Raw genomic sequence first — 13,725 nt, 5'->3', positions numbered from 1 at the left:
AAAACATTTTTTTTTTTTTTACTTTTTCTTTAGTTTTTATAATTCTCTCTCCTACAGGGCTCTCCAGCAATGATCTCTCTGCCTCTCTCTCTCAGATCGAAGTGAGGTGAGGAGAGGGGCAGAGACAATGTGTCAGCCAGTGATTTAAAATCATTGGCTGACACATTGTAACAGTGATCACAGTGACTGGCTGTCACTGCAATCACAAACTGCAGATCACTACGGATTGGCCACAGGGGACCTGCCTGGGTTGGCAGGCAGGTCCCCCCACCGTGATCTGCAGTTTGGAAGGGATCAGGGAAACGTGGGTGGGCTTAAACGCCGCGGCGTGCTATGCCGCAGTGAAGGCGTTTAAGCTCATTACCGCCGGGACGGCATAGCACGCCGTAACAGCGTTAACGGGTTAATGGGTTAGGTAAGGTTGATTATCTACAGCTATATAGTAAATTTTACCTTTATTTAGGTAGTGAAATATTTTAGTAAAATGTGTAAACATTTTGAAGAAAAATAATTCTAATATGTTTTGTTTCCTACAGATGCTAGCATGTATGCACATTATCTCTTCAATGCATTTGATGCTGCACAATCTGGATCAGTGAAATTTGAGGTATTTTGTTTTCTTGTTTTGTCTATATACTTTTAAAATGTTGTACATGAATTTGACAATGTACCCATTCACTAACATGAAGAAACACAAGTATAGATTATTCCAAAACAACCTTGAGGGACTATTTTTGATTTTTTTTTTAAGATTACTGGGACTTAGTACAGGATCTCCCCAATGTCCTTCACTCACTGTCGGCTGGTAAGTTATTCATAATGTAAGCAGTCAGCGGACAGATGCACCTTCTTTTGCTTCCTACTCCCATTCTCAGATGAACTGCCTTTTGCTTCCTACTTCCATTCTCCTGTTTTCTGGTCTTTAGAATTGGGGTTATTTATTTATCAAGTACAGACTTCCTCCTCTATGCCCCTCACCCATTTCTATTGGGTAAGGGGTAATAATAAATGCATCAGGTAGCCTTCCTGCTACTTCTTGCCACATTCCATTGGTATTAATTTAAGATGAGGGGTTGTCAAAACAGGGTACTCCCATTTCTGGTGGTTGAGGGGCTTATAAGTAAAACAGAAGGCAGCAAAGCTTCCAGCTGCTTCCTTTTCCCAATGTCCTGGGCTTTGGGATTGGTGGTATTTAGTTTAATGGGAGTAAAGTGACTGCAGGAATGCCAAGATGTCCCATGCCTCTCATACATTAGGTGGATGAACGTGTTAAGTGCAGATAGTAAGAGGGCTTCTCCTAATGACCCCATCCCTGGGATTTGAATAAAGCCAATATTTTAAGTTCGGCTGGCAGCATTAAAGCTGGCAGCTTCTCTGTGCCTTTATGCTTGAGACGTCTGACACTCACTATGTGATGGTTCAGATCAGGTGAATGGCATGTATAAAAACATATTCAGGGAAATATTGGAGAATGCCAAAAAGTAAAAACAGGAACAAAGATGCTTTTTAGTGTGCACTTCTTGCTGATTCTGATTTGTGAACTGGTCATAATAACATTATTGTATTTAAATTATATATAAATTAAGACATGATGATTGTGGCAAACACAGCCACGGTATATTGTTATTCCTGTATGTATCATGTTATTGCATGTGTATACCACTTTAAAGAACCAAGCGTATGTGTGTTATGTGTAATATGGTTCTGGTGATCTATAGCGTTTGTATGCTGACGGCATGAAAACCGCCAGCATTCAAGCAATTGTTTCACGAACAGTGAATTTCAACACTGTTTGTGAAACGAACAAACTACCGAATGGAGACCACACACAGGAGGTCGTGTGGCTCCCATTAAGGATTGCAACATTGTTGCAATCGGTAATTAAGAGGATTCAGGGTGTCCGTCGTTTGACTACCGACCACGTGGCGGTCGGCCATCTTGGATCCTTTGTTAGCCCAGCGGTATTTGGTCGTCGAGCGCCTGGAACTAAAATCGGCTACTCAGCGGCACGAATACCGCTGGACTTCCAAGCCGTTCGGGAGCCCCGGTCCTTCGGTAATGTGTTTCTCTAAGGTCAATCGGTAGTTTGAATGTAACTTAGAAATAATGTGTGTTTCGTGCGGCGTTCGGTTATTTAAGCTGGGATCAGAGCGGTACTTTCACAAAATGTGCGCTCAGACCCCAGCTATCTACCGAACGTCCATTCGTTTCAATCTAACGAATATTGTTAAAGTTATGTATTTTCATGTAAAATATTGGTTCTGCTGCACGAGGGGATAATCCACTTAACTGTATATTCTAGTGGGAGTATCCCTCTCGTGCAGCGGTGCCTGATGGGAGAAATGCCCAGGTTACTCAGTTCCCCATGTAGTCCCCTACTGTACAACCCCTGGAATGTCTGTAGGGAAACCCCTTGCATGGGGAATCCCATAAATACTGTGACCTGTGAATAAAGAACTCTGTTGACTCCCAGCCTATGTTTCGTCTAGTTCTTGGGAGCCAAGGATTCTTATAACGCTACCTGGATTATTGTATGCTGTACCTGCCTATGTGGATTATTGCCTGCTTTTCCTGTCTACCAGCGGAGACCTTGTGGATTATACTACCTCTCCTCTACAATTGGTGGCAAGCGACGGGATTTCAACTACCCAGCAAAGCAACTTTCGGCAGAATTCTAATGAATAGAAGAAAGGAGGCAGCAATTTGTGAGTTTACTCATTCGGTTGAAACCGGAACCCGGGAACACGTGGAAACGCACGAACGGCCGGTGAATGGGCACGAATTATGCACTTTTAAAGCGATGTACTTTGAAAGAGTTACTGGAGGCGAGGGGAGCAATATCCAGCAACAAGGCAAAGGCTATATTAATTGCAGAGCTAATGGAAGGAGAAAGAGACGCAGCTGCTGCAGCACCTCCAAGGGAGGAGGAGCAAACAGAATTTGCAAAGGAATACAGGAGCAGGATGTCTTTATTTCCACCAGCCCTAGCTGACCAGATGGCTAACAGAGTTTATGCAGATGTTCAGGAATACATCATGCTTCGAAGGTCGCAGATGAACCAGCAAACAGGAGAAAGAGCCACAACGCCTGTTCACATCCTGCCAGGGAAAGCAAAAATTCCCTACCAAGCTTTCAAAAGCTATTCGGAAGCGGATGGTGAGGTAGATGACTACCTGCAGGACTTTGAAAGGCTATGTCATTTGCACAATATCAGTGCGGAAGATCGGGTACCCATACTGCAGGGAGACTATCTGGTCGCGCTGCAGAAGCATAGCGTGCCATACCAGACGAGGACAGTACAGACTATGCAAAGGTAAAGCAGGCCATTCTAGTTAGGTATGCGATTACCTCAGAGGCCTACCGACTAAAATTCAGAGACATTAAAAAGCTCCCCAGAGACACTCACACGGAATGGGCGCACCGTTTACAACGAGCAGCAAAAGGATGGTTGGAAGCCACCCAAGTCAACACCCTAGAAGAACTGTTTCAACTCATGGTAATGGAGCATTTCTTTGATAGTATACCCGCTCATTTGCAGAATTGGGTGCGGGATCGGAAGCCACGCACCCTACAAGACGCAGCCAAGCTGGCAGATGAGTTCCAAGACGCCAGGAGGGAACAGCGCACTCAACCAAAAAACAACTATGGAACTACCACACCAGTACCAGCCGTAACCGCAGCAGTACCAGCATGCCCGGGGGTGAGCAATAACACCTACACCCCCAGGTATCAGGTTCGACCCCCGATATGATGCCAAACCTGCAACCAACAGGGACATATGCAGTGGGATTGCCCCCGCAACCGACCACAAGCGGAACCATACCGAGTCCCCAAGGTCCTAACTTCCACCGAGGAACCTCTGGGTATATTGCATGAGGTGAACCCTATACAAGCCACCTCTGACAACCGCCAAGAGCACTGGCAAGAGGTACAGATGGAGGGGAGGAAGGTACAGGGGTTGCGAGACTCTGGAGCCACTATAACGCTGGTCCGCAACCACCTAGTACCCAAAGGCCACCTCACGGGGGAGTGTGTAGCAGTACGTGTAGCAGGGGGAGCTATCTACAAGATCCCCACTGCCAAAATACACCTGAATTGGGGAGCAGGGAATGGGAATGTGGAGGTGGGCCTGATGCAGGATTTACCCGCAGACGTTATTTTGGGCAACGACCTGGGGGAGCTGACTTCAGCTTTTGTTCCCCAATCTGTTACTTGCGCTCTATCCTTTATCCCTATGTATTTTTAAAACAAATGGAGGTCTTTTAGTTACCTCCAATGGCCATGAGAGGATTGAGCCCACCTGCCACATCAAGGCAGACCCCCCTAGGTGGGTCCTAACTCTAACCATTCACCTTGCTTCCTTGAGCCTCTGGCAAAAATCTCTAATGAGACAGAAAGGGGTATTTTTTATATACACCCCTATACATTATCAACCCTTAATAGGGAACACATGGGATGGGCGGCTGCATTGTAACAAGGCTGAGTAATACAAAAATTGGATACAAATGCAGAAAGAAAAGTCCTGCGCTCAACTCCCATCACTACTGGGCGGCTGCAATGACTACAGTACACATCAGCCGCCCAGTAGTGATGGGAGTTGATTAGAACTCAAGGGAGTATACAAAGTATAGCAATCCCCAGTGTGATTATAGCAGTTCCCCTCCAATCACGAGACAAGAATATGTGTTGAGGGTCAAACAGGAACAGAATGAACTGAGGGTTTATTGTCTCTTTTATACATGTTTTCCCACCCATGTGGACCTTGTGGTACACAGTAAACACAGTTGCAAAGACAAAACACTCTTGTACAGTTAGGCACTCCCAGATAATGTACACAAACCCTCCCATCTGCCTGTGATACAATTACCAAACACAATGGACTAACTCAATTACCCACAGGCAGAAAACACACATTTTTCACAAAACACAGAAAACACCACATATTCCCACAATTATACATCCCTGGATAGCCCTGATCTGGGTGAACAACATATCCAAAAATCACCCAGATCAGAGCAGGGGTTTAAAAGTTTTGTGGAAGTCACATTTGACTGACCACAAGCATGGTTTTCATTCCAAAAACAGTTTCACAGATTTAGGCTATGCCAATTATCTTCAGTAACAGGAAATATATCTAAGTCCAAAAACTGTTCCAAAAAACACATAAAAATACATAACTCTTATAATACAATTACAAAAAGAGAAGTCCTGCGCTCACTCCCATCACTACTGGGCCGGCAGCAAAGACTACAGTACACATCAGCCCCAATATATAGTAAAAATCAAAGAAAGGAAAAAGTTACCTGCGCTCTCTCCTTTATCCCTATGTATATTTAGACAAATGGAGGTCATTTAGTTGCTCCATTGGCCATTGGAGGGAATGCCTTGTTTAATATTTAAAATATGTCCAACATATCCCCCAGATAGTTTGGATCTGAGCGCTCAATATGTCCGAAAAGCCCTCAAATCTCACAAATACAGTTTGATCGCCATGGGGTTAAACAATAGCACGGGCTGATAAGAGATTGAGGAGGTACAAAGCAGCCATTTTCAACTGGTCTGGCAGTGTCCCTGGGACAACACCCTGCTGGAGAACAATGGACAGGAAAAAGAGCGGAAGAGGCACATTTTCCAATGGATTTAAAGGGGCAGAAAAGGTGTTTTAAAATCCAATAAGTCACAGGGGCCATAATTACTGGGCAAAAGGCTAGCTATTAGTCCTCTCCAAGAATAAGTGGCGAAGGGCACTTCGTCACAGGCTATCCTAACTATAAGATAAGGCAAGGGACTAATAAAAGTATTTAGAAAATTGGGCAGACTAGATGGGCTGAATGGTTCTTATCTCCTGTCAAATTCTATGTTTCTATTTCAGTGACTGCCCTTCAGTGTATGAAAAAAGTTGTTGTTTTTTGATTAATTAAAGGGAAAAAAAACATGTTTTAAATTAAATTACTCCTACTGCTGCCCTCCCTCCTTATTTTAATGAAAAAGTAATTTATTCTGCAATTATTGCATTATCACTATTATTATTATTGTGACAGAATTTAGTCTTTTAGTCTTTAGATTTTACAAATTTTTAAACAACTGTGAAGGAAGAGGTGGATGACCAACTGTATCTTAGCTAGGAGATGATGCTGCCTCAAGGCAGCCTCAGGCATGAGCAACTTGGGGAGATGTTAATAAAAATAATGTACTCGATCAGTGGCATTTGTGAGCAGTGAGGATTTAGAATGTTCTCTGTAACAAAAGCACTCTCTCACTTGTATAGTGGTCAGTGGACATACCTAGAGCAGGCCACACATTCTTCTTTTCAATGCAGGACCTTTGTGGGTTACAGTAGGAGGCAAAGCACATTTAGACCGATAATGTTTAACCATTTCAGAGGCACTGCTCTCCTTTTGGCTGCTTTCTAATTCACTTTCTCTCTGCCAAATTTGCAAGAGGCTCTGCCGAAACCACAAGTTGCTAACTTCTGCTTTTTGGGGTATACAGCCAGGACTGGACTGGCCCATCCGGATAGTGGGAAATTTCACAGTGGGCCACGGCACCTGGGGCCGGGCAGACAGCCCTAATCATCAGAATCATGTAATTTAAGTATTTTCCCCTCGGACTGTGTCAGCCTGTGTCAGTCTGAGGGGAGTAAAGAGGGAGGAGCTGGGTGCTGGTGCGGCCGCAATTAGGCTGCTGGCATCCAGAGGGAGACCTGTCAGTCTCCCTACACAATGTACAGAAATTCCGTCTGCATGCCCCGCCTCTGCATGCAAGCCCCACCTCCTGAACATAGCTCAGGTGCTGACCTCGCTGGAAGGAAGGCATCACAAAATGGCAACTTCACCTACCAGTGCCAGGTAAGTTTCAGCAATGACAGTGATTGTGTGTGTGTGTGTGCCTGCTAATGAGTGAGCTTGTGTGTGTGTGCCTGCTAATGAGTGAGCTTGTGTGTGTGTGTGTTTTTTTTGCCTGCGAGTGAGCTTGTGTGTGCCTGCTAGTGAGTGAGCTTGTGTGTGCCTGCTAGTGAGTGAGCTTGTGTGTGCCTGCTAGTGAGTGAGTGTGACGGTACAATCCGTTGCTCCGTCAAGCATTTCCTTCTTCCCATAAAATAACATCAGCAAGTAATCCACAGAGTAATAAACTGCTGGTATCGCCAAATAATCCACACATGAGCCAAGGCTTAATGCTGGAACAAGACTGATTTACTGGCACACAGAACTCACAATTTATGCAACACAAAACTCCTCCTATGGGCCAGGCTAGATAATTGAGTTTTAGCAATATACATAGCTCAATTATCTGCTGGCCAGAACATTTACAGTTTAACATACTTTTTACCTAACATTTATAACTCTAAAACCATACATCACATTCACATAAAAATTACATATTCACAATCAATCCATTCAGGGAAACAACATATTAAAAAATGGCATGAATCAGACCAGGGGTTCAAAAGTTAGTAAAAGTATCTTTTGTCCCTTACTGGCAGCATGGCAATCTGGTTTAAGCAGGTTTTACAGAGGCCTCTATCCTGGAGACAAAGGGGAAAGTAATCAAATTATCCAGGGCTAGAGGCAGACTCCATTAACCACATGGTTACAGAAAGACATAAAATTCTTTAAAAATACATAAAGTCATCTTTTACACATAACACACAGACATTTCACATATCCCCAGATAGCTGGGATCTGAACGCACAAAACTACCGAATAGCGCTCAGATCCTATCCACACAGTTCAATTGCCATGGAGCTAAAGTCTTTCCCATAGTCTTTCATTATATGAATAGGCTCCATGGAGCTATCTGGGGGTATCACCGCTCATACAGGGCAAGTACCGAATGGCCCCACTGTGTTTAAAGGGCCAGAATGAGTGACATGCACTCTGTTATGGCCGAATACTGTTTTTAAAGGGCCCAATCTCCCAGGGCCATAGTCCAAAGGCAGGAGGCGGGCAGCCAGGCTTCTCCAATGCAATGTGGCGCGATTGCTCTCGTCACAGTGAGCTTGTGTGTCTGCTAGTGAGTGAGCTTCAGTGTGTGCCTGCTAGTGAGTGAGCTTGTGTTTGTGACTGCTAGTGAGTCAGCTTGTGTGTCTGCTAGTGAGTGAGCTTGTGTCTGTGTGTGTCTGCTAGTGAGTGAGCTTGTGTGTGTCTGCTAGCGAGTGAGTGTGTGTGTGCCTGCTAGTGAGTGAGCTTTGTGTGTGTGTGTGTGTGTGTGTGACTGCTAGTGAGTGAGCATGTGTGCCTGCTAGTGAGTGAGCTTATGTGTGTGCCTGCTAGTGAGTGAGCTTGTGTGTGTGTGCCTGCTAGTGAGGGAGATTGTGTGTGTGTGTGTGTGTGTGTGAGACTGCTAGTGAGTGAGCTTGTCTGTCTGTGTCTGCTGGTGAGTGGGTTTGTGTGCCTGCTAGTGAGTGGGATTGTGTGTGTGTGTGCCTGCTAGTGAGTGATTTTGTGTGTGTGTTTTTGCCTGCTAGTGAACGTGTGTGTGCCTGCTAGTGAGTGAGCTTGTGTGTCTGGTAGTGAGTGAGGTTCAGTGTGTGCCTGCTAGTGAGTGAGCTTCTGTGTGTGTCTGCTAGTGAGTGAGCTTGTGTGTGTGTGTCTGCTGGTGAGTGGAATTGTGTGTGTGTGTGTGTGTGACTGCTAGTGAGTGAGCTTATTTGTGTGTCTGCTAGTTAGTGAGCTTGTGTGTGTGTGTGTGTGCCTGCTAGTGTGTGTGACTGCTAGTGAGTGAGCCTGTGTGTCTGCTAGTAAATGAGCTTATGTGTGTGCCTGCTAGTGAGTGAGCTTGTGTGTGTGTGTGTGTGTGTGTGTGTGTGTCTGCTGGTGAGTTGGTTTGTGTGCCTGCTAGTGAGTGGGATTGTGTGTGTGTGTGCCTGCTAGTGAGGGAGCTTGTGTGTGTGTGTGTGTGTGTGTGTTTTGCCTGCTAGTGAGCATGTGTGTGCCTGCTAGTGAGTGAGCTTGTGTGTCTGCTAGTGAGTGAGGTTCAGTGTGTGCCTGCTAGTGAGTGAGCTTGTGTGTGTGTGAGCTTGTGTGTGTGTGTGTGAGCTTGTGTGCGTGTGCCTGCTAGTGAGTGGAATTGTGTGTGTGACTGCTAGTGAGTGAGCTTGTGTGTGTCAGTAAACGTGTGTGTGACAGTGAGCTTGTCTGTAGTAAGCTTGTGCGCAGGGCCGCCATCAGGGCATGACAACCATAACAGTTGTCATGGGCCCGGCGGTCCTGGGGGGCCCCGAGCCCCACATACTGCTACAGTAAGTAATGGCTGAGCTGGGGAGTTAAACAATCTCCCCAGCCAGCCTGCACTCAGCAAGGGGCCCGCACAGCCATCCGCGGGCCCCCCTGCTGCTAAAAATGTTCTCCCTCCGTGCAGGGCATACTGAGGGGCAGCTAAGGGGCCTCCCAAAGACCCCACTAGGCTGCCCCACAGTGTGCCTGTCTCCAAACACAGCCTCACTGAGCTGCCTGTAACACTGCTCAGGGCAGCTCCGTGAGGCTTGTTTTGCAGGAAGTGACATCACCAGTCACAGTGAGCTATGCGGAGCTGCCCTGAGCAGACTTACAAGAGGACCACCAGAGAGGTAAGGTTTGGGAGGGTTTTGGGAGCCACTACCCCCTCTTGCTCCCACTGCATCCCCTACCCCCCTGCTCCCACTGCATCCCCTACTCCCCCTTGCTTCCACTGCATCCCCTACCCCCCTTGCTCCCACTGCACCCCTACCCCCCTTGCTCCCACTGCATCCCCTACCCCCCTTGCTCCCACTGCATCACCTCCCCCCCTTGCTCCCACTGCATCCCCTACCCCCCTTGCTCCCACTGCATCCCCTACCCCCTTGCTCCCACTGCATCCCCTACCCCCCCTGCTCCCACTGCATCCCCTACCCCCCTGCTCCCACTGCATCCCCTACCCCCCCTGCTCCCACTGCATCCCCTACCCCCTGCTCCCACTGCATCCCCTACCCCCTGCTCCCACTGCATCCCCTACCCCCCCTGCTCCCACTGCATCCCCTACCCCCCTGCTCCCACTGCATCCCCTACCCCCCTGCTCCCACTGCATCCCCTACCCCCCTGCTCCCACTGCATCCCCTACCCCCCTGCTCCCACTGCATCCCCTACCCCCTGCTCCCACTGCATCCCCTACCCCCCTGCTCCCACTGCATCCCCCTACCCCCTGCTCCCACTGCATCCCCCTACCCCCCTGCTCCCACTGCATCCCCCTACCCCCCTGCTCCCACTGCATCTCCTACCCCCTGCTCCCACTGCATCCCCTAGCCCTCTGCTCCCACTGCATCCCCTACCCCCCCTGCTCCCACTGCATCGTTACCCCCCTGCTCCCACTGCATCACCTACCCCCCTGCTCCCACTGCATCCCCTGCTCTCTCTGCAGCCCCTACCCCCATGCTCCCTCTGCAGCCCCTAACCCCCTGCTCCCACTGCATCCCCTACCCCCCCTGCTCCCACTGCATCCTTACCCCCCCCTGCATCCCCTACCCCCCCTGCTCCCACTGCATCCCCTGCTCTCTCTGCAGCCACTACCCCCCTGCTCCCACTGCAGCCCCTACCCCACTGCATCCCCTGCTCCCTCTGCAGTCCCTACCCCCTGCTCCCTTTGCAGCCTCTAGCCCCTCTGCAGCCCCTACCCCCACTGCATCCCCTACCCCCTGCTCTCACTGCATCCCCTGCTCCCTCTGCAGCCCCTACCCCTCTGCTCCCTCTGCAGCCCCTACCCCCCGCTCCCACTGTATCCCCTCCTCCCTCTGCAGCCCAAACCCCCCTGCTCCCTCTGCAGCCCCCACCCCCCTGCTCCCTCTGCAGCCCCCACCCCCCTGCTCCCTCTGCAGCCCCCACCCCCCTGCTCCCACTGCATCCCCACCCCCCTGCTCCCACTGCATCCCCTACGCCCCTGATCCCACTGCAGTCCATACCCCTTGCAGCTCCTACCCACTGCAGCCCATACCCCCTACAGCCCCTACCTCCCACCTCCCTCTGCAGCTCCTAACCCTTGCGACCACTGCAGCCCATAACCCCTACAGCCCCTACCTCTCTGCTCCCTCTGCAGCCCCTGCTCCCTCTGCAGCCCCTACCCCCTGCGACCACTGCAGCCCATACCCCCTACAGCCCTTACCCCCTGGTCCCTCTGCAGCCCCTGCTCCCTCTGCAGCCCCTGCTCCCTCTGCAGCCCCTGCTCCCTCTGCAGCCCCTACCCCCTCTGCAGCCCCTACCCCCTGCTCCCTCTTCAGCCCCTACCCCCTGCTCCCTCTGCAGCCCCTAGCCCATACCCCCTACAGCTTCTACCTCCCTGCTCCCTCTGCAACCCCTACCCCCTGCTCCCTCTGCAGCCCCTAGCCCATACCCCCTACAGCTTCTACCTCCCTGCTCCATCTGCAGCACCTACCCCTGCTCCCACTGCAGCCCCTACCTCCTGCAGCCCCTACCTCCCTGCTCCCACTGAATCCCCTACCCAACTGCTCCCACTGCAGCTCCTATTACCCTTTGCACCCACTACATCCTGTCCCTCCTCTGCACCCACTACAGCCTCTATTCCCCCCTGTACCCTCTGCAGCCCCTTCCACTCACACCCTTTACAGCCCCTTCCTTTCGGCACCCTCTGCAGTCCCTTCCCCTTTGCACACACAAACATAAAGGGACACTATATAGTTACCAGAACAACTACAGCTTAATTTATATTATACAGCTTAATTTAGTTGTTCTGGTGAGTATAGTCTACCACTGCAGGGTTTTTGCTGCAAAGACTGCCTTTTCAGAGAAAATGCAGTGTTTTTACATTGCTGCATAGGAACACCTAGGCGCTTCCTGTGTCAGTGTTGCAAAATGTGCAGCACTGACATTCAACATCTCCATGCTCTGCATGTCGACGCTGAACGCTTGTCATAGAGAAGCACATATATATATATAGAGAGAGCGATTTTCGCTATATATATGTGCACAGAGGGCCCCCTGCTACCTGTACGATGAAGAGGGGGCCCAGCAGCACACTCTGTCCTCCTTTCCAGCTGCTCTCTGTCTAACTTTCTTGCACCCTGCGGCCGCCAGAGCGTTGCCACGGGTTACTATGGCAACGCTCCGCACAGCACACAGGCCTGTTTCGTGAGATTTAGTCAGAGAGGAGCTGGAAAGGAAGACAGTGTGTGCTGCTGGGCCCCCTCTTCAATGTACCGCAGCTGGCTCCCTCCACCTTGCCACTGGATCAACAGGAAATGCGATCTCCCTCCTCCCTGGCACGGTAAGAACCAGGGAGGGGGGAATAAAATTGAAATATACACAAATAAATAAAAAAATAATACTCCCCTTCCCCCCTATTTTACACACACACTGAATCCTAACAAGCACACTCTGCACTACACACACACACTACATTCACTAAACACACTCTGCACTACACACACTACATTCACTAAACACACTCTGCACTACACACACACTACATTCACTAACACACTCTGCACTACATTCACTAAACACACTCTGCACTACACACACACTACATTCACTAACACACTCTGCACTACATTCACTAAACACACTCTGCACTCACTACAAACACTACATTTACTAAACACACTCTGCACTACACACACACACACTACATTCACTAAACACACTTTGCGCTACAGACACACACTACATTCACTATACACATTGTGCTCTACACACACACACACACACACACACACACACTACATTCACTATACACATTTTGCACTGCACACACACACTACATTCACTATACACATTGTGCTCTACACACACACACTACATTCACTATACACATTTTGCACTACACACACACTACATTCACTAAACACACTCTGCACTACATTCACTATACACTCTCTGCACTCACTACAAACACTACATTCACTAAACACACTCTGCACTACACACGCACTACATTCACTAAACACACTTTGTACTACACACACACTACATTCACTAAACACACTTTGCACTACACACACACACTACATTCACTATACACACGTTTCACTCACTACAAACACACTACATTCACTACAAACACACTACATTCACTATACACACTACATCCACTACAAAAACACACACTCCGCATGCACTATACACACACCTACATTCACTACACACACACTCTGCATCTAATGCATGCATACAAACATTACATACATTACACAAAACGTACAATCTGCATCCACTATACACACTGCATCCATGACACACATACTGCATCCACTATACACACTGCATCCATGACACACATACCGCCTCCACTATACACATTCTACATCCACTATACATACTGCATCCATGACATACTTACCGCATCCACTATACACACACACACACACTTCATCCTTGTGGGCGGACTCGGGGCTGGCCCCGGGGGCCCAGATCTTGAGCTGTGTCAGGGGCCCTAAAATTTCTGATGGCAGCCCTGCTTGTGCGTGTCAGAGTTTGTCTATACTACATTTGTGTGTGTTCACCAATAAGCTTGTCTGTGTGTGTCAGTGAGATTGTCTGTCAGTGAACCTAGTTGTGTGCATCCGTGAGCTTGTGTTTTTATGCCAATGAGCTTATGTATATCAGTGACATTGTTTGTCTATGAGGCTGTGTATCAATGAGCTTGTGTGTGTCAGGGAGATTGTCTGTGTCTGCATGTGAGTATGCTTACTGTATAATTAAATGTTTTACTCTGAAAGGACCAATATTTTATATTAGAAAAATAAATATATATTTATAA

The 13,725-nt window shown here is 48.5% G+C and overlaps 1 protein-coding gene across 3 annotated transcripts in view; it reads left to right on the top strand.

Moving 5' to 3' along the window:
* The window catches only part of KCNIP1 (potassium voltage-gated channel interacting protein 1), a 1,074,046-nt gene that overhangs the window by 576,082 nt on the left and 484,239 nt on the right, over positions 1-13,725 (top strand). For all 3 annotated transcript variants that reach the window (XM_063447490.1, XM_063447491.1, XM_063447489.1), the window contains one exon: positions 537-607. In XM_063447490.1, the coding sequence (XP_063303560.1) occupies positions 537-607 (71 nt within the window). The remainder of the gene's footprint in view (positions 1-536; positions 608-13,725) is intronic.

The sequence above is a fragment of the Pelobates fuscus genome, chromosome 3 (assembly GCF_036172605.1).
Source record: "Pelobates fuscus isolate aPelFus1 chromosome 3, aPelFus1.pri, whole genome shotgun sequence".
Lineage (NCBI taxonomy): Eukaryota > Metazoa > Chordata > Amphibia > Anura > Pelobatidae > Pelobates > Pelobates fuscus.
This window is presented reverse-complemented; position numbering and strand designations above follow the sequence as displayed.